Genomic DNA, 26,910 nt, shown 5'->3' on the forward strand with positions numbered 1-26,910 from the left:
GAGGCAGGCGGATTTCTGAGTTCGAGGCCAGCCTGGTCTACAAAGTGAGTTCCAGGACAGCCAGGGCTATACAGAAAAACCCTGTCTTGAACCCCCCCCCCAAAAAAAACCAAAACAAACAAACAAAAAACCAAAACCAAAACCAAACAAAAACAAACAAACAAACAAAAAACCCAACCCCCTCCCCCCCAAAAAAGACTGCTGTGGAGCAAAGTTTGACAGTCCAAGTCTGTTATCTCACTTAATGAAGAGGCTGAGGCAGGATGGTCACAGGCTCAAGGCCAGCATGGTGAGACTGTGTCTCAAAATAAAAGGCAAAACCCAAAAGCTGAGGTGTGACAGAACAGTAGAGCCCCAGTGAGGGGCTGGGGGTGTGGTCCAATGGTAGAGCCCCTGCCTAGAATCCTCCAGCGAGGGGCTGTGAATGCAGTGCAGCGACTGAGCCCTCACAGGAACAGGACCAGTGGTTCCATTCTCAGTACTGGAAACCAAAAAGGAATGTGTCTCTTCAAAAAGATATATTACTTTCCTTTTTTTTTTTTTTTTTTGGTTTTTCAAGACAGGGTTTCTCTGTATAGCCCTGGCTGTCCTGGAATTCACTTTGTAGACCAGGCTGGCCTCGAACTCAGAAATCCGCCTGCCTCTGCCTCCCGAGTGCTGGGATTAAAGTCGTGTGCCACCACGCCCGGCTGATATCTGATATATTACTTTCCTAATTGAATGGGAAAAAAAAAAAAAAAAAAGGAGAGGAACATGACTTGTCCTGAGTATGGTGGAGGAGAAAGTTTATTACACACACACACACACACACACACACACACACACACACACACACCGAACATAGTCAGAGTGGATATGGCCTGAACAGACTGAGCTGTGCCATGTGAGAAGAAGGGGAGGGGAGAGGAGAAGAGGGGGAGAGAGGGCTACCAGGCAGCAGTCAGGAGACCAAAGGTACAGAGAGTGGGTAACCACAGTTGTTGGATTATGTAGGGAAGAGCAGCCCAGCCCCTGGGCTTGAGAAGCAGTATAAAGTCCGGGGTACGCCAGCCAGGAGGGCCCTGTAACTGAGGGATGCTGGGAGAAAACCTGGTGGCCAGGTCCTCTTTGATATGTCAAATGACCTCTCAGCTACTTGTCTCAGGTTTAAGATACCAGCTAATGTAGATTCAACTTTATCTAGAAGGAGGAGTCAGATGTGGTGGGGCACACCATTAATCCTAGCACTAGGGAGACAGAGGCAGGTGATTTTGAAGCCAGCCTGGTCTACAAAGTTACAAACCAGCCAGGGTTACATAGTGAGACCTTGTCTCAAAGAAAATAAAAAGAGTCATAGTAGGCCCAAAAAGAGTCATAGTAGGCCCTATTTTGAAGCTTTGTTTCAACCCCCCNCCCCCCCCCCAAAAAAAAAACAATTCCAAAACACTAACACAGCCACCTGTGGGACCAGGGATGCTTAATCAGAGCCCAAAATGGTGCCCAGTGGGGAATGACAGGGTCTCAGGTTCAAAGAAACACAGGAAACATTATCTCAGTTCTTAACAAATGCACATTTTTTCTTTCAGACTCTTTATTATTCCAAGTAAGAAAAAAATTTAAAATAAATAAATAAGATAAATACCCGTAATAAATAAGTGGAAACCCAAAGAGAAACAGCCCTAGATTCAGGAAGGGTCAGGATGCGTAGCTAGGGCTTCGGCCCTGCAGAGGCTCTACCATGCTCAGGGGGTCAGAGGAGCCCACATCTGGGGGCTCTGGGGGCAGGAATCCTGCTTGGTCTTGGGGCTCGTGGGGCAGGCCTGGCATGGGCAGGAAGCGCACAGGTCCCCAGGATGTTGGATCCTGGTTTGGGGAGTCCTTCTGGGGCAGACGTAGGGGCAGGCCGCGGGCTTCAGACTGGTACACATTGTATCCGTCCTCAAGCAGCAGTTCTCTGAAGCTGCAGGCTTCCGGATCAAAGTGAGGCTGTGGGGCAGAGAAAACAGTCAGAGACACACAGTACTTTCTGTCTGCCAACCCCGGACTAAACAGTCCAGCCCCAAACTCCTCCGTCAGATTCAGGTCCAGGCTCAGCCTCCTCTCTCTCACACCAGAAGCTCCAGCCCCAGCCGTCTCTATCTGCAGTCAGCAGGTTCAGGCCCAGCTTCTTCCCTCAACTTCTCTCTGCCTAGGTTGGCATTCTGCCCACCACCTCCAGTCTTGTCATTGATTGGCCCTGGGTACCAGAATGCCCCACTGTCAGCGGGAGCAGAACCCGAGAGTGGTTAGGTCAGGTACAGGGTTACAGTCCTGACACTTGGCCTCTCTGAGGGTCAGTCTGTCCTTCGCATATGTCAAGACTCAAAGCCAGTGTCCTCTTGCAAACAGACAGTGGGTCCACAGCCAAGGGGGAATGCATTAAACCTACACTCTGTGAGGTGGGGCCTCTGAGAGAGGACCACAGAAAGAGACTCACCGATCCATAGAGAGCCCCGTCTGGCTGTTGGCAAAGAAACCTAGAGGCTTTGACACCCAGGATTTGAATGACCCCTGGTTTCAAGGCTTTGAGCTCCAGGAGACCTGTGAGGCCAAACAAAGACACTCAGGGTCTGTCCACCTTGGGGAGAGGACCCAGGAGCCTCATCCTCTTACCTCCGTGAGGCCCCCGTCCCCACACTCACTTTCTGGACTTCGGTGTGCTGCGCCTACCACTGTCCCATCCTCCCTGATCTCCAGGTGGGCTTCAGTGTCCTGGTCGTCATCTGTGTAGAGGTACCTCTGCCGGACTTGACCCCCAAACTGGAGGAGGGGGCTGGAGTCAGGGATGGGGTATGCTCGGTAGACCCCCAGCAGGAAGACAGCCAGCAGCAGACGGAACCACAGTCCCAGGGCCCCAACTCTGGATTTCATCCAGTCCATCAATGCTGCCCTCCGTTCGGGAGAGCCCCTGTCAAACGTCTGAGGAGCCAAGGCAGCTGGAATTGTCTTCTGACTCCGGTGCCCCAGCAGAGCTGGGTCAGGTTCAGACTGGGGCTCAGGCAGAGTGAATGGCTGTTTCTCCTGTGTTGAATCCCCAGCTGAGAAGACACTGAGGCTGTCTGGTGAACGCAGAAATTCCAGAATTTATACCCAGACAGGCCCGCCCACGTGCCCTCCCCACTCCTGACGCGTGATATTTGACACACTTGGCAGGAACCTGAATTCCACCGTGGCCAGGGCGGCCTGGACGGATGATGCAATGGGAGGGGTCTTTGCAACAGGGGTCTGAACGAAAAGGGCTAGGAATGGACCCCTGGGTTTGGGGGAAGAGTGCTGGGGGAGGGGGCGGGTCTGCACTCCTAAATCTGAAGGAGGAGGCTGGGGTCTGTGCTCCTTGGTCTGAGGGAGGAGGGTCTGACTCTGGAGGAGGATGGGATCTTCACCTCAACATCTGAGGGAAGGAAAGATGGAATTTGGGGCCTTGGGTCTAAGGGAGGGGACTTGTCTGCACTCCTGTGTCTGAGGGGGGAGGCTGGGGTCTGCACTCCTGAGTCTGAGGGAGGAAGCTGAAGTCTACTCTTCTGGGTCTGAAGGTGGCTGGGGTCTGCACTCCTGGGTCTGAGGGGGGAAGCTGGGGTCTGTATTCCTGCCTCTGAGGGAGGTGGCTGGGGTCTGTATTCCTGCATCTGAGGGAGGAGGCTGGGGTCTGGCTCTTGGGTCTGAGGGAGGAGGCTGGGGTCTGGCTCTTGGGTCTGAGGGAGGAGGCTGGGGTCTGGCTCTTGGGTCTGAGGGAGGAGGCTGGGGTCTGACTCTTGGGTACTAAGAAGGAACCCGGGGCCTCAGACTTTCTGTGTAAGCAGCTGAGCTGGTGTGGTTCATCCTTTTTTGAATTTCAAGCTCCAAGGTGCTTTTGGGGGGGTCTGAGGCTTTCCCTCATCATCAGGAGAGCTGCACCAGCCATGTGTAAGAGGAATCCTCAGCCCAGCAGGTGGAAGTCTCCCAGCTGGCCACAGGCCAGTCACTGTCACCAACCCCTGCTTTGCATTTGGGCCTTGTGCTCAGCTGCTGCCCTCCCTGATGCAATCCTAGAGCTTCTTTCACCAGACATGTCCTGCACAGGTGCTCCCCAGACGCCTTGGGGGGATGGGGAGGGTCAGGCTCTGTGAGGGGGAGGAGCTGGATGGTTTCTTGCAGTCAAAGGCGTGCTGGGGCAGATTTCTGGGTCTCTAGGAGGAACCCAGAGCAAGGACTCTTGGGAGTGAGATGGGAGCACTGATCCCTAAGCCCCAGGGAGCACCTGGGGAGGAGGCTGGGGAGTGGACCTTTAGGTCTGAGGTGGCCCTGGGACTCTGCAGTGTGAAGAAATGATCTCATCTTGGGCTAACCAAGTGGAATTTCTGAGTCTTTGTAAGGTGTCAAGGTGAGAGGCTTCAGGCCCCGACTCCATGCCATTAATTAAAGGGCTCGGAACCGTGGGAGGGCCTTTGTCTCCAGCCTCATTAGAGGCCTGTCTAAAAAGAATGTTGGAAACACTCTCTCTCCTTCTGGCCAGAAAAAGTTATCTGCTGTATTTACCAATCTAGAAAGGAACAGCTGGGCCCCGGCCTTTAGGATCACCACAGAGGAGGGGCTTGGGGCGCAGACAAAGTGTGGAGTGTGATGTGTAGGCGGCTACAAGTCGAGGCTCAGACTTGGGTTGAGGCAGCTGGCAAACAGGTTCTCCATCCTCCTGGGAAAGTGCAGCGGGCGGGGTACAAAGAAGGAGCAGGTGGCCAGGTTTCAGCTCCGTTGAGGCGTGGCTACTCCCAGAGCATCCAGCGAAGGTAAGCAGAAGTCCCGGCTCTGGAGAAGGGAACGCGCATGGGATCTGACCCTCCCCCCCCCCCCAACCCGGGCTCCAGCCTTGCAGCCCGGGTGCTACTGTCCGGGTCCATACAGAGGATACGACAGCTTCTGGGTACCTGCCGGGCTGCCCTTCGTGCAAGTCAGAGAACCCCGAAGGGACAGGGTGGAGGAGACGGCGCAGCAGCGCTAGGTAGGATGTCTCCGCCTCCTCCTGCTACCTGCCCTGCCTGGAGGGCGGAGGCTGTACACCTTGGAACCCTGCCTCTCTTTCTCCCTCTCTCCCTACCGGTCCAGCCTTCAGTCAGTTTCAGGAAGGAAGCTTGAAGCGGAGGGCTACGGAGCCGGGGCTCCTGACTTCCAAGCGCGGTCGATGAAGGCTACATTTTGGAACTGGAAGCTCAGGCAAAAAGAATTCGTTTGCACCACCAGCAAGGAGCTCAGGTTAGTTGGCACTGGGGATGCCAGACGCCCAGGGATGAGTATCTAGGCCCCTCTAACTCTAACCCGGTCTTGGGAGCTATCCCAAATCTCTCCCTATTAAGAATCCCTACCCTCCTGTCAGAGCAAGGATCTTAAGGACTCAGGGAACTATCCACAGGCCTCCTTCCGGGATGCAGCCTTTGTGAGCTCTCACCTGTACTTGCAGCAGTCTTTTTAACTATGTAGCTGCCTTGGAGTCACCCAAACTTTTGTAAGTGACCCTTCTCAATAAGTTCGCCAAGCCAGACATGGGCTGAGTCGTTCTTGAGTATGTAACTGGTCTTTTTGTGGGATAAACAGATGTTTGTTCCTGTCTCAGGAAAAGTTATACAACATCCAGGGGCTTGCTTTTACAGTTCTAAAATCCTTCCTCTTTATCTGGTTTTCCCGTGGCTCCCAGCTATTGCCTGGGAGGCAGAACATGCCTGTAACCATATAGGTGCACCTCAGAAGGTAGTTGAGCTGTGAGGTTCCCAGAAGGCCCCCAGATCTCCTTGTGAGCAACTCATTTGCATAGCTCCTGACCTCCCTGAAAATCCCGGAACCTGAGGAGTCCCAGACTCGGTGGCTCCATCTGTGTGCGGTCTAACTCATCTTTTCTCTCCATAGCTATGTGGACTCCCAGCCCGAGGCAACTCTGCCTGGCGTTCCTGTTGGTCTGTGTGCTCTCTGCCGGCTCCTTCTTTTTTCACCTGAATGGAGGAAACTTCTTTCGAAATGGTCTAACAACTCTCTCTGTCCTATGTTCAGACTATCACCTGCTGAAGTCCCCAGTGGCCATGATATGCCTACCTCATCCATTGCAGACATCCAATGGCTCCTCTTCCTGTCCCGAGCAGTCCTCCTCGCTCTCTGGGACTTGGACAATCACCCCAGGAGGCAGGTTTGGTAACCAGATGGGGCAGTATGCCACATTGCTGGCCCTAGCCCAGCTCAATGGTCGCCAAGCCTTCATCCAACCTGAGATGCACGCCGCCCTGGCCCCTGTGTTCCGAATCTCCCTGCCAGTGCTGGACCCTGAGGTGGACAGCCTCACGCCTTGGCGGCACTTAGTCCTACATGACTGGATGTCGGAGGAGTACTCCCACCTAGAGGACCCATTTCTCAAGCTGTCTGGTTTCCCCTGCTCTTGGACCTTTTTCCACCATCTTCGGGAACAGATTCGTAGGGAATTCACTCTGCATGACCACCTACGGGAAGGTGCCCAGTACTTGTTGAGCGGGCTCCGTATAGGCCCGGCGGGCATCCGCCCTCACACCTTTGTGGGTGTCCATGTGCGTCGTGGAGACTATCTGCAGGTGATGCCCAATCGCTGGAAGGGTGTGGTGGGTGACCGAGCTTACCTCCAGCAAGCCATGGACTGGTTCCGGGCCCGACACAAAGACCCCATCTTTGTGGTCACCAGCAATGGCATGAAATGGTGTTTGGAAAACATCGACACATCCCATGGCGATGTGGTCTTCGCTGGCAATGGACAAGAGGATATACCGGGGAAGGACTTTGCACTTCTCACACAGTGTAACCACACCATCATGACGATTGGCACCTTTGGCTTCTGGGCTGCCTATTTAGCTGGTGGAGACACGGTCTTCCTTGCTAACTTCACCCTGCCAGATTCGGAGTTTCTGAAGATCTTCAGGCCTAAGGCTGCCTTCCTGCCCGAGTGGGTGGGCATCAATGCAGACTTGTCCCCGCTGCAGGCTCCGTTTGACCCCTGGGAGCCAGACAGTCTTTTTTAGATTGGTCTGACTCATCAGGAGTCAGCCATCCGTGTCTCTCTGCTTTGGAGTATGTCTGTGGTAGTCCTGGAGCTGTGGGCACTCATTTCCAGACTTGCACATCAGCTTGTTGGAAATGCAGACACTTCAACGGGATATCATTTTCTGATGGCAGGGGAAGCCCAAGTCAGCACTGTAAGTCACAGTCTCATCTACTCTTCTGGCTCCTCTCCTGAGAACCTCTGGGCAGCTGCTTCTGGGTCAGGGAGGCTGAAGAAAATCCAGACTTATCAACTGGCCTCCTGGATTTCTGGGGTCATTCTAGGCTGTTTCTGAGAGCCTGGTCCAGTCCCTGTGTGACACCCTGCAGGGCCCTCTCAACACTCCAGTCAGTGAAGAATTTAATGAAGGTGGATGCAAAAGCTCAGTACAAAAGCTCAGTACTTCCTCACTGCTGGAAGCACGGAGTGATGCTGGAAGCACGGAGTGATGCTGGAAGCACGGAGTGATGCTGGAAGCACGGAGTGATGCTGGAAGCACAGAGTGATGCAAGCCTTTCTGGAGCCAGCCTCTTGTTAGAGAGAGGAGAACAATTGGAGGACATATGAATTCTGTTCAACTCCTTGGTCTCAGAGAAACTTCAAAGACTTTTATTTAGGGTGGAAAGAGCAAATGGCTTATAAGTGGGCTGGAGGAGAGAGCCACTGTTGAGACAAATCTGTCTGGAGGGACGGGGTCTCCTAAAAGATCTAGGAACTTTACAAAAAAAGAAAGAACTCAAAAGTTAAAGAACTACACATATTAGTCCTGGATTTAGGATCCAGGAGGTTTCTTCTTCTGAAGATGCTATAGGGGATCTGGGATTTGTTTTCTAGAGGTAACCAGGCCTACAGAAAAGGGCATACCTCTGGGCTCACAAAGTTCCCAAATCTGGCTCTGTGAAGATCCAGGGTAAAGGGTCTGAAGGTGTTCCAGAACCCAGAACCCCAAACCTAACCTATGCCCCTACAGAAGCCCAGGCTCGAAACAAGGGTGGGGCATTTGGTTAAGATCAGGTATAATTGATGCTTTTTCAAGAATGGAGGGAGGTTCCCCAGGCAGCATTTAATCTAATTTTATTCCCTTCCAAGAGCAACTTCTATTCTTCTCAGGAAGTTTCCGGGCACTTTTTCCCAAGTTGGCCTGTACAGGCTGGAGAGGGAGCTGTGAATTAAAGGGCCACATCGCCAATACTTGTACCTGACGTTTTTGGAGCTGTGTACTGCATATGTTGAGTGTGCAACACAATAAAGGTGTGTGTGTGTATGTGTGTGTGTGTGCACGTGCATGCACATGTGTGTGTCAACCGGGAACATTCATGCCTCGTGGATACAGCACCTACTCAGATCTGGTAACACTTGCTGTAGGACTTGTGGTCCAGTTTCCTTTCTCTGAAATTTTCAGTATTGGCTACCAGACTTGTCCTATGTTTTGACTTGAGATAATCCAGGCTGGCCTAGAACTCACTCTGTAGACCAAGCTGGCCTGGAATTCGTGGCGATCTTCTTGTTTCAGTCTCCCAAGTGCTAGGACTACACATGTGGGTCACCATGTTTGGATCCAGGACTCTCCTTAACTGGGTTTGAGGCAAGAAGGAAAGAATATCACTATCAACTATGTTTTCCATGTTGTGGGACAGATCATAAAGAGATGCTCCAGTGCTTTCTGGGAGTTGTAGTCCCAGTTTAGAAGACAACCTACTTCCTGCATCTCCTTATCTGGACACCAAGGTTTCCAGTTAGTCAGAAGGCATCCTGCGGAAAACCTGGGACCTGAAAGGAGGTTAGAGCAGGTTACTGGCTTCCATTCAGATCCGTAGGTGCTGGGAAAATTCTACAAAGGCTGCCACCCTATGACGTCACTATGGGATGGGCGGGGCCTACTTTGTTGCAGCCCAGTTAAACTTGAGAGTTTGATTTCTGGGCGGGGCCTGAGTCAGGAAATATTTCTAAGGGAATTGGGGTCCCACACGTGGGATGTGGTCCGAGTGTTTTGTGAAGAGGGGATGACCGGTGACACTTGGAGTCAATAGGAAAACCCTAAGTTACTCTCCCCAGTCTTCCAAGGAAAACCTTACTCTTAGTCGTAAGAAAGTATTTTAAAAAGTCCTCAGAACCTGGACTGAGCTGGGCGAAGTATTAGCGCTTGAGGGCGCGGAATTGGAAAGCGGCTTTTAAAGGGTGTTGTTTAAGGTACTGGGGGGGGGGGAGCCTGAGAAGAATCTGTCCTGAAAGTTAGGGGTCTCAGCCTTGAGGAAGAGGAGACAGGTGCCCCAGAGACTGGAGGATGGCTTTGGAGGCGTGCTGAAGTTTTTGCAGGTTTAAGTATTAGCTTTAAGGATTTGGGGTTTGAACCGGGCAGTGGTGGCGCACGCCTTTAATCCTAGCACTCGGGAGGCAGAGGATTTCTGAGTTCGAAGTCAGCCTGGTCTACAAAGTGAGTTCCAGGACAGCCAGGGCTATACAGAGAAACCCTGTCTTGAAAAACCTAAAAAAAAAAAAAAAAAGGATTTAGGGTTTAAAATATTTTATTCTGAAGACCTTTTAAGTCTGGTAATATCCAAGTTGGTTACTTATTAGATAAATTACTTACTTATATAGCTAATTAATTAATTTGGAGACAGTCTCAAGTAGGCCTCCCAAGTGCTGATACCTGGCTTTTTTTTTTTTTTTTTTTTGATGGTTTCTCTGGTTTGACTATTGAATGTCTAGTTTGCGGTGTCACAAGTTTTCCTGGCTAGAAAGTCTAAATGTTGGTCTATTCTTAGGTTCAGAGTTAAGAAAACATGTGAGTTTGGGGTAGCTGGAGAATGAGTCCATGAGTTGGAGGTTTGAATGGGGTGTGGATGGAAATGGTCCTGAGTTTGGGATCTAACTTAATAGTTTTCAGGGATGTAATGAGGACCCAAAAATTGGAGGTTCGGGAGTCTAACTTCACAACTTTGGGTCTTTGATTAGTGATATTTCCCAAATACCTCATATTGAGATCTGGAATCCTCTTAAGACTGATTTTGGCTTTTGTTTAGCGCCCTCCCCCCTGCCCTCGGTTTGGGGTGAGAGGATCCTGTGGCGGTGCCGGCAAGCTGTGCGTTCCGGCCTTCATGGGGCTGCATTTTACACTCTTGCTGGCAGCTCTTGCCAACTGCCTGTGTCCAGGGAGGTCCTGCATCAAATGTGACCCATTTGTGACAGCCGCGCTAAAGACTTTGGAAGACAATTACCTGCCTAATCGCGTGCCACAGAATATTCACAAAAATGTAATGAGGATGGTGAACTATGAAATAATGAGCTTCGGCGAAGTCACTCCGGATAAGAATTCCTTTATCGGGGCCGTGGGTAAGGAGGGCAGGTCAAGATGCAGACCTCAGGAGCTTGGGAGAGGGAGGGTTGGGGCCAGAAGTCCCAGTCTAGGAGTCACAGGGTCTGTAGGTAGAATGAAAAAGTGGCTGGGTGTAGTGGTCCACGCCTTTATTCCCGTACTTGGGAGGCAGAGGCGGGTCTCTCTTGCCCGATGGCTCCATGGGTATTGGAGTTACTATGAGCTAGAAAAGCTGGAATCTGGAGTCTAGGGTTCTATGTCTGCCCTTCACACACAGACGAGGACACACTGGAACAAGCAGCCTGGAGTTTTCTGAAGGATCTGAAGCGTATAACAGACAGTGACGTAAAAGGTAAATGTATCCTTAAGATATGGGCAGATCAGCCTGGTCAACAGAGTGAGTTCCAGGACAGCCAGGGCTACACAGAGAAACCCTGTCTTGAAACCCCATGGGCAGATCCTCAGAAATCATGGCTGGTGACACTTCAAGCAGAAGTTAAGATTCCTGTCTCTGAGTGCCATTCTGGCCCTGCCACTTCTTAGCCAAGTGACCTTGAGCCTGGGGCCTGGCAACTTCCTCAGCCCCTATGTGGAAGTCCCGACCATCTTCCTTTCTCACTGGCTGTGAGACCCGAGGGAAGTAAGACATGTGCATTTTATAGCGAACAACAGCAAGTTCGGTGCTTGATCAGATTGTTCTCCTGTAAAGGGCAGACTGTGTAATGCTAGCCCAGGACAGGTGGGGCCTGCACTCACAGCTACTCAAGAGGCTGAGGCAGAAGTGCTTAAGCATAAAGTTCTAGAACAGCTCAGGCAATATAATGACACCCTTTCTAAGCAAAGAAGAGAGAGGTGGAGCTGGTTGTGGTGGCTCACACCTTTAATCCCAGCGCTGGGGAGGCAGAGGCTGCCAGATCTCTGAGTCTGAGACCAGCCTGGTCTATACAGAAAGTTCTAGGCCAGTCAGAACTACATGGTGAGAGGAGAGAGGAAAAAATTAGGGGTTGCTATGTTGGGTATGGTGGTGCATGCTTGAAGATGGAGGCAGAAGGATCAGGTTGCTCAAGGTCATCTTCAGCTACACACTGAGTTGGAAACCACTTGTAGTTGTACCTGTGGTGTACGGAATGCTAAACTGCACCTCACATCTGAGTATTGGGGGCATCTTTTCTCGCTCTGCTTCCTCCTAGGAGAGCTCTTTATAAAGGAACTATTGTGGATGATTCGTCGGCAAAAGGACATCTTTAAGACTCTTGCTGCACATTTCCAAAAGGAAGGTGAGGGAGGGTGGAGGCGCAGGACACACCCACTGCCACCACTGGCTTCCTTAACTCTGCTTCCACTCGTGCCCTCAGGAGCACCTCCCCCAGCTCCTTCCCTACCTGCCCCAAAGCTCCTAAATCGAAGACCTTTCTGTTCTGCATCCACTCTTCCCTCTGGGGCTTGGTAGCATTCCAGCATTGCAAGTTTGAGGCCACCTTGGGCTTAATGCTGAGAGGCTGAGCCTACTCCTGTGAGTGAGTATAGGGCTTGGTGGGTGGAGGCAGGAAGTGAGGGGCTCCAGGTCATCTTCATCCACAGCAAGTTTGAGACTAGCCTGGGCTACATGAGACTCCTTTCTGAAAACAAAAATAAATCTGATTTTCTTTCTCTTTCCCTCTTTCCTTTCTCCCTTTGGAGGCAGTTTTTTGTCCCAACAAATGCGGTGAGTCCAATACGCATAACCTGTTCTTATTGTCCCATGAGCCTCCCCTCTGACCAGTCCTTGGACCTCCAGCACTCTCTCCAACTTGGGTTTCTTAGATAGTGAGCAGTGTTGTAGTTGCCCCCCTTTGGCAGGGTACTAACAATCTAGATACTGCAGACAGCTGCCCAGTCCTTGACATTGACAAATTCTCTGTTCAGTCCCACCTCTGAGAGGGAGAATACAACTTTAACCTTCGCCCTTTAGGAGTAATGTCGCAGCCTTTGATCTGGTGTTTTAAGTGCGAGAAGCAGTTGCACCTTTGTCGGAAATCCCTAGAGTGTGGAGGTGAGGATGCCACTCAGTGTAAGAGCACAGTGCGAGAGGGGGACAGGGCCTATAAGAGGCAGCTGCGGCGAGGCTCCCGCAGAAGTAGCTGCAGCCCCCTCTCTTGCACAGAGCGCCACATAGAGGTCCATCGCTTGGAAGACATGGTCCTGGACTGCCTGCTCAGTTGGCATCGTGCTTCTAAGGGACTTACAGATTACAGTTTTTACAGGGTGGGAACATCCAACTCCCTTGACCCTAAGTCTGTTAGACCTGTATGAGCCCCTGGGCCCCCTGCCCTGAACCAGGTCTTCACGGCCTGTTAGAGGTATCCTCTACTGATCCCCAGAGAGATCCTATACCCTGACCAAGGACTCGCTGTTGCCAGCCACGATCCTGTGGACGGCGGCCAGCCTAGGATACCTCCTGTCAGGATTAAGGATGTGTCAGCAGTCCTGATTCCTCCTTCCCCTGCACCCCAGGCCCCATGACCTTCTCACTCTGTATCCCCCACCCCCCAGTTCCCAAATTCCCCAGGCCTCTGTGACCCCTTGAGCTTGGGTCTAGGTTTGGGAGAACAATTCTGAGACCTTGATTGCCAAGGGGAAAGAACCTTATCTGACCAAGTCGATGGTGGGTCCAGAGGATGCTGGCAACTACCGCTGTCGGCTAGATACCGTCAACCAAGGTCCTGCCACCATCATCCGCTATGATGTCACAGGTCAGTCTGGGGTGTTGGAAAAGTGGCATTTGGGATGGGAGAAGCTTTGGAGGTGTGGCCTCGTCCACAGGACCAGATTTACTTTGGGCGTGGTCTTGTTATTGGGTTTGCGGCTTTGGCTATACACAGGGTCTCTGATGTGGGGCGTGGCTTCCCTTAGAAAGTGTGTTTTCTGGTGTTGGAGGTCTGGTTTCCTGCCTGACTGGGTGTCTTAGGCCTCGGTTGGACTTCCTGGGGTGCGCCCACCCTCTAGAGAAGGCTAGAGTTTTGGGATACGCTTGCAGTTATTGGCTGCTGCCAGGACTGCCCCATGGCTCTCCTCTGTCAGTATTGCCCCCAAGGCCTTCAGAGGAAAAACCACCACCGAACATCATAACCCAGGAGGAGCAAGAGACCCCTGACCAGACTCCAGAGACACCACCGGGGCCTGAGCCGGAGTCGGAGGTGCACCCGGAGCTGCACCCGGAGCTGCACCCGGAGCTGTACCCGGAGCTCAAACCTACAGTCGCCCAAAATCCGCAGAAAAAAATGAAAAACCGCCTCTTAATACTGTTGACCCTGGGCTTTGTGGTTCTTGTGGCCAGCATCATTATCTCGTGAGCTGTTCACTGGGAAATTTGAAGGGAGGGTGGGCCTTAGATAAAGTGGACTTGGGTGAAAGGAAGAGGCGTAGGTGCAGTGGAGGAAAGGCATGAACGAGATGAGCTTTGAAAGGAGCTTGTCTTGATAGAGGAGTTTGAGGTCTGGGTAAGAGGCGGGCTTGAAGACAGAGGCAGGCTTGATGGAGGGGAGGGGCTTGGCGGAGGGGAGGGGCTTGGCGGAGGGGAGGGGCTTGGTGGAGGAGTGTAGTCTTGGCTAGGGAGAGATTTAATAGAAGGGTGCAGACAAGGGCCTGGATGGATGGATGGATGGATGGGGCTTCAATGAAAGGAAAGGGCCTTATGGAGGGAAGTGATTTGGAGTGGGCTGGACTTGGGTGGAGGGAGGGCTTCCTACAATCCAGTGCTGGCACAGGACAGGAAGCTACTGGGCACCTTCCTTTGGGGCTCACTTAGGAGGACAAGGCTTATATAAACTGTTAAGTTAGGCTTGGGGTTGGGGGTGGGGTTCAGGAAAGTGTGTACTTCACTCAACCCGTGACCTAATGTGGTTCTGTGCACCTATGTCCTGCCCCAGGGTACTTCACTTTAGGAAAGTCAGCGCTAAATTGAAGAACGCAAGCGGCGAAGTCAAACCCTCCATGACAGGATCCAAGTCAGAGCAGAATTTGTCCCAACAGATGGGACTGAAGAATGCCTCGCAGGCAGATTTTAGCTCCGACTACTCTGGAGATAAGAGCGAGGCAGCAGAAAACTAATAAAGATTTGTATTTGACTTACTTTTGGGGACTGGTCCTGACTTCTGGCTCCAAGAGAGGAGGTCTGGATGTGCCTCCCTTCCCCCCGCCCCCATCTGAGGGGGTTGTAGCTGGAACATGGGACCTTCCTTTGCAGGTGGCCCATGAGTGAGTGGTGGGCCCAGAATCCAGGCACAGGCCTGGGCCAGCCCTGCCTCATCTCCTCCCCCAGGCCCGGTCTCCTCACAGGACGCCCCCTCCCCGCTCTTCCTGCACAGCTTCCTCTCGCCTTTTCCTGTCCCCCACCCAGTGCTGGGAGCTTGGGCAGAGGAAAACACTTTACAGAGGGATTGGGACTTAACGGAGGCCAACGGCACCAGGGCCTCCGGGTGCTACGGGACCCGAAGCAGGGTAAGAGCCACGACAGTGACCCCCCACCCATCCTGGGACCTAGGAGCTCATTGCTTTACCCCTCTAACTCCCTGGGATTCAGGAACCAGAACTGATTCTTCCGTAACTACCCACTCCACCCCACCCCACCCGACTGTGGCCTTAGGACGTGGGGCCTTCCCCTCTTCCCTTAGGGCCATGCTATCTGGTGAACGAAAGGAGGGCGGAAGCCCCCGCTTTGGGAAGCTTCATCTTCCAGTGGGCCTGTGGATCAATTCCCCAAGGAAACAGCTCGCCAAACTGGGGCGGCGCTGGCCCAGCGCTGCCTCTGTCAAGTAAGTGGCAAACTTCTATGGTATGCCTGCCATCTGTCCCTGTTTATCACTGAGTCATGCCAGGGACCCTACAAAAGTGGGCAGTGGTTCCTGTCCTAAATAGACAAACGAGCTGGGGGGGGGGGGTTGACAGTGGAACACGGTGACGTCGAGGCACAGGGAGAGAAGTGGGCCGGCTGGATGGGCACTGGAATGGAACACAGTAGACATCCCCTCTCTCTGTTCACCGATTTCTTACCAAGAGTCTTATCTTTATTAATTATATTACTTATCTCTCTTATCTCCATTCTTCCCACCGCACACCACCATCTTGGTTTTCTGCCTCCACCCGTGTCCCTTTACTTTGGCTCTTTGTCTCTGACTCTTGAGTTTCTGTCCCTCCCCCTTTCTCGGTTTCTCTGTGTCTTCGGCCCCTCTTTCGGGGCACTTTATCTCTGGGTGTCTCTCTGTGTCTCTGTCTCTCTCTGTGTGTATCTCTGTCTCTAATCCCCTCTTCTGTGTCCTCTCTGCCCACTTCTTCCTCCTCAGGTCCTCGTCCTCCGACACGGGGAGCCGCAGCAGCGAGCCCCTGCCGCCGCCGCCGCCGCCGCACGTGGAGCTGCGGCGCGTAGGTGCGGTGAAGGCGGCGGGGGGAGCGTCGGGCAGCCGAGCCAAGCGCATCTCGCAGCTGTTTCGGGGCTCGGGGGCCGGCGGCGCCGGGGGTCCTGGCACGCCCGGGGGCGCGCAGCGCTGGGCCAGCGAGAAGAAGCTGCCTGAACTGGCGGCGGGTGTAGCTCCGGAGCCCCCGTTGCCCATGCGTGCCGCGGTGCCCCCGGGAGTGCTCAAGATCTTCGCTGCCGGGCTGGCGTCGGGCGCCAACTACAAGAGCGTGCTGGCCACGGAGCGATCCACCGCGCGCGAGCTGGTGGCGGAGGCGCTGGAGCGCTACGGGTTGACGGGCGGCCGCGGAGCGGGCGACAGCGGTTGCGTGGACGCCTACGCGCTTTGCGACGCTCTGGGCCGGCACGCGGCCGGCGTGGGCGGCGGCGAGTGGCGCGCCGAGCACCTGCGGGTGTTGGCCGACGCGGAGCGCCCTCTGCTGGTGCAGGACCTGTGGCGCGCGCGTCCGGGCTGGGCGCGGCGCTTTGAGCTGCGCGGCCGCGAGGAGGCCCGACGGCTGGAGCAGGAGGCCTTCGGTGCTGCGGATGCAGACGGTCAGCCGGGGAAGGGCACAGAGACGTGGGGCGGGACTTAGGGGACAGTAGGATGACTGGGCCCTGGGCGGGAGGTGATGGGGACGTGGCTTACAGGGATAGGAGGCGGGGCCTGCGTGATAAAAGGCAAAGACGTGGGTGAGAGGTGTTGAGGGAGGGCGCTGGGAGGTTCTGGTGTCCCCGCACACAGAGTGGGGAGACTCTGGACTGGATGTGCTGGAGTGGGGTGTAATTGGAGGGGAGCGGAGTCAGCAGGACAAAACTAGTGGTGCCACTCTGGGGCGGGACTTACAGGCCGGGTCTGATGAGAGCAGTAGCATGGTTAAGGGGTGTAACCTACATGATATATCTTTTATTACTTTACCTTTGGGGTATAGCTTATTTTATTTTAACCAAGACAGGGTTGAAGTTCTAGGTGAAGGGTCAGTGGAGTAACGTATATAAATGGCATAACACATACTTCATAGAGAATAGGGAGAGCTAGAGAGTTGGTTCAGCGGTTAAGAGCGCCGGCTTGCTTTTTCAGAGGACCCTGGTTCAGTTCCCAGCACCCACATGGCAACTCACAACTGTCCTTAACTCCACTACCAGGGGATCTGACATCTTCCCGTAGACATACATGCAGGCTAAACACCAATAACTACTCAAAAGAATGACAATTATTGTCATCTCTACTCCCTCAAGGGAAAAAAAGTCTTTTCTGGGCACACATTTTGAGCCACACGTTTTTTGATCTCTGGTGTTCACAGACAGATGAAGTTCCCTGCTTAGTGGAAAAACATGTTTATTTGTTAAGCTTCGTTCAATAGGGAACTTTCTGTGTGTCTATGAACTTCTAGAAAACATTGTTAGGAAGAAGTAATTGTTTGCATCTCCCCAGCGACAGTTCTCACTGTTAATGCCTAGGCCAGTCCCTGACACACAGTGATTGCTCCCTAAATGAATTTCTCGGCTGACAGTGCCAAGTTGGAGTCAGGCAAAATCAATGTCCAGAGTTAATAATCTATGTTCCTCTTCTCCCCACAGGCACAAACGCCCCATCTTGGCGGACCCAGAAGAATAGGTCTCGGGCAGCATCTGGCGGGGTAGCTCTGGCCAGTCCTGGTCCAGGATCAGGATCAGGGACCCCCACTGGGTCCGGGGGCAAGGAGAGATCTGAAAATTTGTCCCTGCGTAGAAGCGTGTCTGAGCTGAGTCTACAGGGGCGGAGGCGAAGGCAGCAGGAACGCAGGCAGCAGGCCCTTAGCATGGCCCCAGGGGCAGCTGATGCTCAGATGGTACCAACGGACCCCGGAGACTTCGATCAGTTGACTCAATGCCTCATTCAGGCACCCAGCAACCGTCCCTACTTCCTTCTGCTCCAGGGCTACCAGGATGCTCAGGTTAGCACTATCTCCCCTACTCATAGAGCCATATCAGAAGAAACTACAACACCCAGAATGCCTTGGGTTGAGGCCCTCTCTAGTATAGTGGCAGTTTCCACAGGGTTCCCAAATAGGAAGCAGCATGGTGGGAGCTGAGGTGGAGGGCAGATGCAAAGATCCCATTTGAGGTGGTGTGGCGGGGGTACAGTGAATGTTTCCTTCCATTCAGAGTTGGAGAAAACATGGTGTTGGTCAAAGGCCAGTCCATTGTCAAAAGGACACTCCTAGCTGACATCCGCTTCTTGAAGGAAAGTCTGTGTCCTAGGTCAGGGAAATCTTTGTTTGGTACCTAGATCCTTGTTCTGGAAACAGCGGCTTTCTTGATGGGGGGAAATACTAATGCATCTATAAAGATTCACATGGAAACCACCTGACTGCTTGTTTATGGAGGCCGGGAGGCACTGAAACCTGAATGCATTTTTATGTTTGTCGTTTTGAGGATTGAACCCAGGCCCTCACACCAGCTAAGCAGGTGCTCTGTCCCAGAGCAACGCTCCTAACCCTCACTGCTGGGCTCTAGACAGGCAGTGGATTTCGGAACCGTTCTTGCAGCCGTTTTATGTGGAGACAGGAGCTCTGGGCAGATCCTCCTGCATCAGCGTCCCGAGTAGCTGGCACGGCATAGCTGCACCATCGGCCATGTTTCTATGTATTCAAGTGTCACTAGAACATGAGCAGTAGGTTTACATTAGAAAGGGCGTCAGGTGGTGCATCCATTTTTTAAAGATGGAGGCGAGAGCCCACTTTTAGACCAGGGTCTTCTGCAGTTTATCTTTCCATTCATTGGCTCAAATAGGGCATATAAAAAAAGGGGGGCGCCTCTTTGAAGCATCTATAGACATTTCTAAAGGAGCTGCTGTTTCTGTGGAGGTCTCTGGATAGCTACTTTGGGATGGGGATATTGAGAGCTTCAATTAATTGACAGGGAGAATCTTTGAACTCCATCCTGAGTCATGGCTGAGTCGACTATAGACAGTCTGTTGTAGAGGGGGGCTCTCCTTGGAAGTGCACGCTCACTGGGCAGAGAAAATGGGATCCCCGTGGTCCATGGGATGTGTCCATAAAGACATCCATTCATTGCTTGCTTTGGGATGATTCCAAGACAAACTGTCACTGGATAGGAAAATACACTGGAGTACTGACGAGTGGGGCTCCGAGGTGATGGTGCAGAGCATTTTGGGAAGGCGGTAGGATGTCTGTGGGAGCCTCTGTCCTTGGGGCTGCATTGTACAGAAGAGTTCACTAAGGGAACTGCACAGTTCATTCAAAAGGGTTGAGAAAGCGATTGACAGGAGAACATTGTTTGGAAATTCTCTCTCTCTCTCTCTCTCTCTCTCTCTCTCTCTCTCTCTCTCTCTCTCTCTCTCTCTCGGGTGGGGCTAGGGCTAAGAGACCCCTCTACAGGTAAAAGCACCCACTGTTAAAGGCTGGAGTTATATCCCCGGAGCCCACATGGTGGAAGGAGAAAACCGATTCACAAATTACCTTTTGACCTCTACATGAATGCTATGGTGCTGCAACCCCCTTCCCCATAAACCTCCCCCACACACACACCAATAGGAGGGAACCACAAATTGTTTTGGAATAGGGTATTCATGGGCAAAGGATGCTCAAAGAGCCCGTTGAGAATCCCGGAGATATCTTGGAGGTTATCAACATTCGGAGGCGATGTGGGGTGAAAGAGTCTAGTGTGGGCGAAGGATGCTGTTTGGACGCATCCGTCCCCACAGCAGCAACTTCTTCTTCACTCCAGGACTTCGTGGTGTATGTGATGACACGAGAGCAGCACGTGTTCGGCCGGGGTGGGCCCTCGTCCTCCCGCGGGGGATCCCCAGCCCCATATGTGGACACCTTCCTCAACGCCCCAGACATCCTGCCTCGACATTGCACGGTGCGCGCGGGCCCTGAGCCCCCGGCCATGGTGCGCCCATCCCGGGGCGCCCCGGTCACACACAATGGCTGTCTTTTGCTGCGGGAGGCAGAGCTGCATCCCGGAGACCTGTTAGGCCTTGGAGAGCATTTCCTGTTCATGTACAAGGACCCCCGCTCCGGGGGTTCTGGGCCCGCTCGGCCATCCTGGCTGCCTGCGCGCCCCGGGGCCGCGCCACCCGGACCGGGCTGGGCCTTTTCTTGTCGTTTGTGTGGTCGTGGCCTGCAGGAGCGCGGCGAGGCGCTGGCCGCCTACCTGGATGGCCGCGAGCCGGTGCTGCGGTTCAGACCACGAGAGGAAGAGGCGCTGTTGGGCGAGATCGTGCGCGCTGCAGCCTCGGGCGCAGGGGACCTGCCCCCTCTCGGGCCAGCCACTCTGCTGGCACTGTGTGTGCAGCATTCTGCGAGGGAGCTGGAGCTGGGCCACCTGCCTCGCTTGCTGGGCCGCCTGGCCAGGCTCATCAAAGAGGCCGTTTGGGTGAGCATCCCCTTGTCCTACAAGTCTTCCAGTTGCCCCCTCTCTTTTCCATCACCCACCTGCGTCACAGGTCATTTCTGCCATATTCCTGCCCTCTCCTATAAGTTTTCCACAGTCTCTCTTCTACCTCAACCAGCTAGCTCCCTGTTCAAGCCTCAGGCAAGAAGAAACTATTTTTCCCACTATGCTTTGAGATGGGCTGGGCTAATATACACATAGGGTCCAGGAACAGTGGCCATCCACTGTGCCGCAAGAAGTAACTATTTTTAGATTTTTAGACGTGTTTAGTAGTATTTGGGTTGGAACCCAGATCTCTTCGTTTGCCAGGCAGGTGTTCTAGTGCTGAGGCACCTTCCCAGTCCCTCACTGATGGATTCTGGGCAGGTGCTGTAGTGCTGAGCCGAGCCTTATCCTGGGCCTGTCACCCAGGGATTCTAGGGAGGCACTGCACTGCTAAGCCACATCCCAGCCCTCTTTTTAGTTTTTATTTTGAGAAAAGGTTTCACTCAGTTGCCCAGGCTGACCTTGAACTTGAGATCTTTCCGCCTCTGCCTTTGGAGCTGTGGAAAACCACTCTGGAATGTGGGAGGCGGCGCTGCTGGACGGAAGTTTGAGAAGCTAGGAGGGGCCATTGTGGGGCTTGAGTTGGCCAGCTCTTTGGACATGGAACTTGGAACAGTAAAATTAACAACCCCCCCCACACCCCCCCTCCGGGAGGATCTGTCAACGCTGTAGAAGTGACTGGAAGGAATAATCCAGAGCGGGGTGGGGGGTGGGGGTGGGGGAGCAGTCTCGTTGAATGAGGTCCTAGAGGAGTCACAGACTTTCTTGGTAGTAAGAAGAAACTCCATCTGAGCAGAAGGGAAGGAAGTGAACAGATGACTTGTGACTGTAGGGTTGGAATGGTATGCCTGGCGGTACAGACCTGTCATACCACCTACAAACGAGGCTGAGACAGGAGGATTACAAGCTCAAGGCCTGGCTGAGATACAGAGAAAGGTTAAGACCTGTGCCTGGGCAACACAGTTAGACACTGTCTCAAAAGAAGAAGTTAAAAGGCTCAAGGCACACACACACACACACACACACACACACACGCACATACATACCACACACACACATACCACACACACACATACCACACACAGACACACACACACACACCACACACACACACACATACCAGACACACACACACACACACCACGCACACACATTAAAGGTAGTGGCCCACCACCTTTAATCCCAGCACTCAGGAGGCAGAGGCAGGTGGATCTCTGGGAGTTTGAGGCCAACCTGGTCTACAGAGTGAATTCCAGGACAGCCAGGCTACACAGAGAAGCTATGGTTTTTAATTGTTTTTATTTTTTAATTTTATTTTTTTGAAAGAAGCTATGTTTTAAAACAAGCAAACAAACAACCAACAACAGAAATCAACCAACCAAACAAACAAAAAAACCGTAAAACCACAAAGGTAAACGGCCGGAAGCTGGATGTGTATGGCAGAGTTTTGTGATTGGAGGAGACAAGGCTAGGAGGCAGGCACTAAACTGGAAGCCAATGCTAATGGAAGTCTTAACCACAAAAAGGTGTGTGTGTGTGTGTGTGTGTGTGTTGTGTGCGTGTGTCTGTGTGTGTGGTGTGTGTCTGTGGTGTGTGTGTGATGTGTGCGTGTGTCTCATGTGTCTGTGGGGGGGTGTGCGTGTGTGTGTCTCCGTGTGTGTGGTGTGTGTGTCTGTGTGTGGTATGTGTGTGTGGTATGTGTGTGCCTGTGTGTGTGTGGTGTGTGTGTGTCCGTATGCATGTGTGTGTGTAACTGGGAAGATGACTCAAGGGGTAAAGTGCTTGTCTTGTAAGCCAGAGAACCCAGGTAAAAGCTGGGGAGAAATGGTGACCACCCGTCATCCCAGCACCGAGGAAGTTGCCACAGCCCTCCCTGGAGCCAACTGGCTAGCTAGCTAGCTGGAATGAACAGGTTCCAAATACAGGGACAGCCTCTACCTCAGTAAAGCGGAGAGTCACCAAGGAAGACCCCAGCGTCAACACTAGGCCTCCACATACGTGTGCACCCACACATATGCAAACACTGAGCCAGCTCTGCAACATGCATGCGCACACAGAGACATGTATGAGCGTACACCTGCTTGTGCTCAAGAAAGTTCCATTTAGGCAAACTAACTTGCATAGCCTCCTCGATCCCCTGCACCCAGCCTCTCACATTGATTTTTATCTTACTGTTCTACAGGAAAAAATTAAAGAAATTGGAGACCGCCAGCCAGAGAAGTAAGAGAAAGCTGGGGTATACAGACCTGGGGAAATCACAGGGTTGGGAGGGGAGCTCAGCTCTCCCACGGACTTTAGTGCACGTTCTGGGACTTCCTGGGTGGGGGAAAACTCAGACCTTGAAGTCTGGTCTTTGTGTTGAGGGTCCCTCCTCTTCTTCCCTTAGCCACCCAGAGGGCGTTCCCGAGGTGCCTCTGACCCCCGAGGCTGTGTCTGTGGAGCTGCGACCACTCATACTGTGGATGGCCAACACCACAGAGCTGTTGAGCTTCGTTCAGGAGAAAGTGCTAGAGATGGAGAAGGAGGCTGACCAGGAGGGTGAGCTGAGGCCCCGGGCCCACTCTGTCCCGCTGTCATACCCTGAGCCTAGAGACCTAGGCTCTAGCAGCCACCGTGTTCCCCCTCTCACCCCCAGGCCTGTCCTCGGACCCACAGCTCTGCAATGACTTGGAATTGTGTGATGAGGCCTTGGCCCTCCTGGATGAGGTCATCATGTGTACTTTCCAGCAGTCCGTCTACTACCTCACCAAGGTGCTGCTTCCCTTCCCAAAAGACTCTTGCTTTCTGCTTAACTGACATCGTGCTGCTCTGACGTCACTTCCTCCTCCTTGGAGTCACTTCCCATTTCACCCTAGCACCTTGCTCTTATCACACTACTTCCTGTTTGAGCCAACATCACTTCCTTTCTGGCTCATTTCCTGTCTTTGCTCTCCTATGTCTTGTCCAACTGAGTGGATCGCCTCTGCATCAGTCACCTTTCCTTTTTTAAAGTTTACACATGTGAAGTTGACTGTTGCGTTTTGTATGTGTTTGCTGATACCACTTCCTGCATCTGACTTCCCTTTTCTTTTTTTCTTGTGGGGCTTGGTTTCCCCTCTGCCACCTTTGACCTTCCTATTGCTGGTTGGGTTTTGGTTGTGGTTACTGGATTCTCTTATCTGTAAAATAAGAGGGACTCTCCCAAAACATACAATGTGTATGACCTGGGAGTGGCCCTGCTGGTGAAACCCTTTCCTCTGAGGGTTTACTTCTCCTTTGGTCTTGACAACTACACCCTGACGTTCTCTATGTCATCACCTTCGCTTCCTGTCCTTGGCTTGCTTGCACTTCCCTTGGCTGGCTGCCACCCAACTCCTACTTCTGGACTCTCCATTCTTTTAATTTCCTTTGGAAATTCTGCTCAAAGGTTTCCTTGACCGAAGAAGGTCCTTTTTTTTTGCCCAGAGGCCTGTCCTACACGAGCTGCCTCTCTGGGAGAACTACAGATTACATAATGCACGAAATGCTCTCAAACATAAGATACTTTCCCAAAAACATTTCTCAGGACAGATTCTTCCAGGGAGCCTAATGCCTGCTAGAAACTCATCAACGAAATGGGAGCTTGATCAGGGAGCCCCCTGGGAATGGTGTAGAATGGACTACAATTCCCAGAAGCCCTTCATGGAATTCCCCATTGTCTTTATTGACTGTCACTCTCTGGTGGTTGCCTCTGTCTCCTCCCCAGACTCTTTATTCAACACTGCCAGCTCTCCTGGACAGTAACCCTTTCACCGCTGGGGCAGAGCTGCCAGGGCCTGGCGCGGAGCTGGAGGCCATGCCGCCTGGGCTCAGGCCTACCCTGGGTGTGTTCCAGGCAGCTCTAGAACTGACCAGTCAGTGTGAGCTGCATCCCGACCTCGTGTCCCAGACGTTTGGCTATTTGTTCTTCTTCTCCAATGCATCCCTTCTCAACTCACTGATGGAACGAGGTGAGGGTTGTGTTGGGAGTAGCCAGGAACTACCCAGACCGAATCCAGGCAGACATAAGCCAGGCTCAGGCTTCAGCGTTGGGGGGCTTTGTCTGAGAAGTAGCTTCGTTCACCGCCTCTCATTTCTTCCTACACAGGTCAAGGCCGACCTTTCTATCAATGGTCTCGAGCCGTGCAAATCAGAACCAACTTGGATCTTGTGTTGGACTGGCTGCAGGGGGCCGGGCTGGGTGACATTGCCACGGAGTTCTTCCGGAAACTCTCCATTGCTGTGAACCTGCTCTGTGTGCCCCGCACCTCCCTGCTCAAGGTGACTCTTGGTCAGCTTTGTATGACGTTGACTGTTGAATCTCTAGCCCGGCTCTGTGTTTTCTGCTTCTCTGTGGCCCCGAGTCATCTCCAGCCCGTGAGATGACTTAGACACTATGACGGACCACTGGCAGCCGCAGAAGTCCGTGTCAAGAGTGACTGAACAAGGATGCTGAATGCTTCTGACTTGGAACTTGCTAGAAATAGTTTCCTATTTCTTAGACGCGTTGAGTCAGAATTCTGGTTTGAGACGGAGGAAAATGATGGTTAAGCATTCGTTGGTTGCATGCTGGGAACTGTGATGATAATGTCAACAAACACTCCATTCAAAGTAGATTATCAATAGTTTTCTTTGGATGAGAAAACTGAATCAGGTAGCTCACATAATCTTAATTTTTTTTTTTCTTTTTTTGAGATCTTGCTGTGTAGCTCTGGTTGACCTGGAATTTACCAGTCTGGCCTTGAGCTCACAAATGATTCACCTAGCCCTGTCTTCTGAGTTGCTGGGACCAAAGGTGGTCACAAGCACGCTAGGCCTCTACCTTTGCCTGCACGTATATATGTGCACCATATCCATGACGTGCCAGAAGTGGAGGGCAGCTCTTCTGAAACGGGACTTACAGGCCATGTAGATGCTGGAAAGCAAACCAGATCTCAGCTGGGTCCTCTGCAAGAGTAGCAGTTGTTCTTAACTGCTAAGCCTTCATCCCAGACCCTTCATTTCACTGATTTCTATCTTATTACAGTATTGGGGATTGAACCCAGGGAGTTGCACAAGCCAGGCAAACACTGCCGCCGCCGACCTGCATCTCCAGCCCCCTTTTTACTTTTTCATCTTGAGATAAGAGTTTCACTACGTTCCCCAACCTGGCCTCGTACTTTGAATCCTCTTGCCTCAACCTCCTAAGAAACTGGGATGGCTGGCCTGCCCTATGGGGCCCAGCTGTTACCACAGACGTCTAACTTGGAGATTTCCCCTAGGCTTCATGGAGCAGCTTACGGACTGACTACCCCACTCTGACTCCAGCCCAGCTCCACCATCTCCTCGGCCACTACCAGTTGGGTCCTGGCCGTGGACCCCCGCCAGCCTGGGACCCACCACCTGCAGAGCGGGATGCTGTGGACACAGGTGTGCAGAACTGGGCTAAGGAACGCGGAGATGTCTTCTCTACTTGAGACCTAAGGGTCCCTGCTCCCAGCCCTTCCCACTTTCTCACCCAGGATTCTGAGTGAGAATCTGGACCCTTTCATTCAGATGCCCCCTCTGAAGGGTTTAAAGACTGGCTGCAATTGGAACAGTAGCAGGGCTTTCTTACTTTGTGGTCCCCTTCAGTAAGTTAAGAAGAGTTCAAACATTTCATTGTTTTTTACTTAATCTCCTAGCCTCTTCTCTTCACATCCCTAGCCCTAACCCAATTAACAGAGGAATAGGTTTCTCAGTCCTCAGAAATCTCCCAAGATTCCCCGGCCCATCCTCAAGGTTCCAGGGGACCTGGGACCCTATTTTCCTGGTAATGGTCCTTTTTTCCCTAGTCGTTTGGCTGTTCAAGACAGGATTTCTCTCTGTAGTCCTGGCTGTCTTGTAACTCACTCTGTAAATCAGGCTGGCCTTGAACTCAAAGAGATCCACCTGCCTCTGCCTCCAGAGTGCGGGGATTGTGTCACCTCCTTGGCCTTTCCCCTCCCCCGCCCCTAGTTTTAGCTAAAATTCCCGTCATTCTTTGGAACACAGGGAACCACGTTTCATCCTGGGATTTGTAGTTTTTTTGGGTTTTTTGTTTTTCTTTCTTAAGGTGATGGATAGGCCACCTCACACGTATGCTGAGATTTTAATTCGGTTTTCCTCGTACTCACAGGGGATATCTTTGAAAGTTTTTCTTCGCACCCTCCTCTCATCCTGCCCCTGGGCAGCTCACGCCTGCGCCTCACAGGCCCCGTGACAGATGACGCATTGCACCGAGAACTGCGCAGGCTCCGTCGCCTCCTCTGGGATCTTGAACAGCAGGAGCTGCCAGCCAATCATCGCCATGGACCCCCGGTGGCTGCGACACCTTGAAAACCAATGAGAAAGGAACGCGCGCAGCTTGAACTGCAGCGCTTCTGAAAGGGAGCCCGCCTGGGCGTAGAGCATTTTGGGAGTTGTAGTTTTCCCTGCGTAGACCGCTGAGAGTTTGAGTTGTTGGGTTGGTAGATGATGGGACACTTGGGGTTGGGATGTGAATGCCAAGAAGTAATAAAAGTATCTGTGGTATTGACCTCACTTGTCAAGACTTGGGGGGCCTTAGCAAAGATTGTTTTTTTAAGGTGCCAGGGACTGTGCTTGGAACCTTGGGCGTCTGCCGAGTTTGGGGAGATATTTCTAGCCATGGCCTCAGCTTGCCCTCTAGCATGAAAT

The 26,910-nt window shown here is 52.6% G+C and overlaps 4 protein-coding genes across 6 annotated transcripts; 3 read left to right on the forward strand and 1 right to left on the reverse strand.

Moving 5' to 3' along the window:
* Nucleotides 1–1,552: 1,552 nt before the first annotated feature.
* Nucleotides 1,553–3,073, reverse strand: Fgf21 (fibroblast growth factor 21). The gene is made up of 3 exons (XM_021222305.1): nucleotides 2,661–3,073; nucleotides 2,456–2,559; nucleotides 1,553–1,965 (listed from the first exon to the last, which is right to left on the reverse strand). The coding sequence occupies exons 1-3, from the start codon at nucleotides 2,896–2,898 to the stop codon at nucleotides 1,675–1,677; spliced, it is 633 nt and encodes a 210-aa protein (XP_021077964.1). The 5' UTR covers nucleotides 2,899–3,073; the 3' UTR covers nucleotides 1,553–1,674.
* A 2,053-nt stretch (nucleotides 3,074–5,126) lies between these two features.
* On the forward strand, nucleotides 5,127–7,032 carry Fut1 (fucosyltransferase 1 (H blood group)). 2 transcript variants are annotated; one of them, XM_021215966.1, is made up of 2 exons: nucleotides 5,127–5,244; nucleotides 6,034–7,032. In XM_021215966.1, the coding sequence occupies exon 2, from the start codon at nucleotides 6,063–6,065 to the stop codon at nucleotides 7,020–7,022; it is 960 nt and encodes a 319-aa protein (XP_021071625.1). In that variant the 5' UTR covers nucleotides 5,127–5,244; nucleotides 6,034–6,062; the 3' UTR covers nucleotides 7,023–7,032. The 2 variants fall into 2 exon arrangements, with proteins under 2 accessions (XP_021071625.1, XP_021071617.1); XM_021215958.2 differs by having other exon boundaries at nucleotides 5,180–5,244; nucleotides 5,893–7,026.
* A 2,010-nt stretch (nucleotides 7,033–9,042) lies between these two features.
* On the forward strand, nucleotides 9,043–14,481 carry Izumo1 (izumo sperm-egg fusion 1). Of its 2 annotated transcripts, none has more exons than XM_021217664.1 (10): nucleotides 9,043–9,232; nucleotides 10,066–10,375; nucleotides 10,636–10,710; nucleotides 11,549–11,635; nucleotides 12,043–12,063; nucleotides 12,310–12,390; nucleotides 12,502–12,602; nucleotides 12,937–13,090; nucleotides 13,419–13,686; nucleotides 14,267–14,481. In XM_021217664.1, the coding sequence occupies exons 2-10, from the start codon at nucleotides 10,141–10,143 to the stop codon at nucleotides 14,445–14,447; spliced, it is 1,203 nt and encodes a 400-aa protein (XP_021073323.1). In that variant the 5' UTR covers nucleotides 9,043–9,232; nucleotides 10,066–10,140; the 3' UTR covers nucleotides 14,448–14,481. The 2 variants fall into 2 exon arrangements, with proteins under 2 accessions (XP_021073323.1, XP_029402548.1); XM_029546688.1 differs by lacking the exon at nucleotides 9,043–9,232 and adding an exon at nucleotides 9,348–9,358 and having other exon boundaries at nucleotides 14,267–14,447.
* Nucleotides 14,482–14,753: 272 nt separating this feature from the next.
* On the forward strand, nucleotides 14,754–26,770 carry Rasip1 (Ras interacting protein 1). The gene is made up of 12 exons (XM_021195589.2): nucleotides 14,754–14,837; nucleotides 15,011–15,151; nucleotides 15,680–16,344; nucleotides 17,371–17,726; nucleotides 19,522–20,175; nucleotides 22,421–22,458; nucleotides 22,625–22,776; nucleotides 22,874–22,989; nucleotides 23,963–24,206; nucleotides 24,344–24,516; nucleotides 25,497–25,644; nucleotides 26,372–26,770. Exons 2-12 carry the CDS (start codon nucleotides 15,015–15,017, stop codon nucleotides 26,569–26,571), a joined length of 2,883 nt encoding a protein of 960 aa, XP_021051248.1. The 5' UTR covers nucleotides 14,754–14,837; nucleotides 15,011–15,014; the 3' UTR covers nucleotides 26,572–26,770.
* The last annotated feature ends 140 nt before the right edge of the window (nucleotides 26,771–26,910 follow it).

Source organism: Mus pahari, chromosome 1, assembly GCF_900095145.1.
Source record: "Mus pahari chromosome 1, PAHARI_EIJ_v1.1, whole genome shotgun sequence".
NCBI lineage: Eukaryota > Metazoa > Chordata > Mammalia > Rodentia > Muridae > Mus > Mus pahari.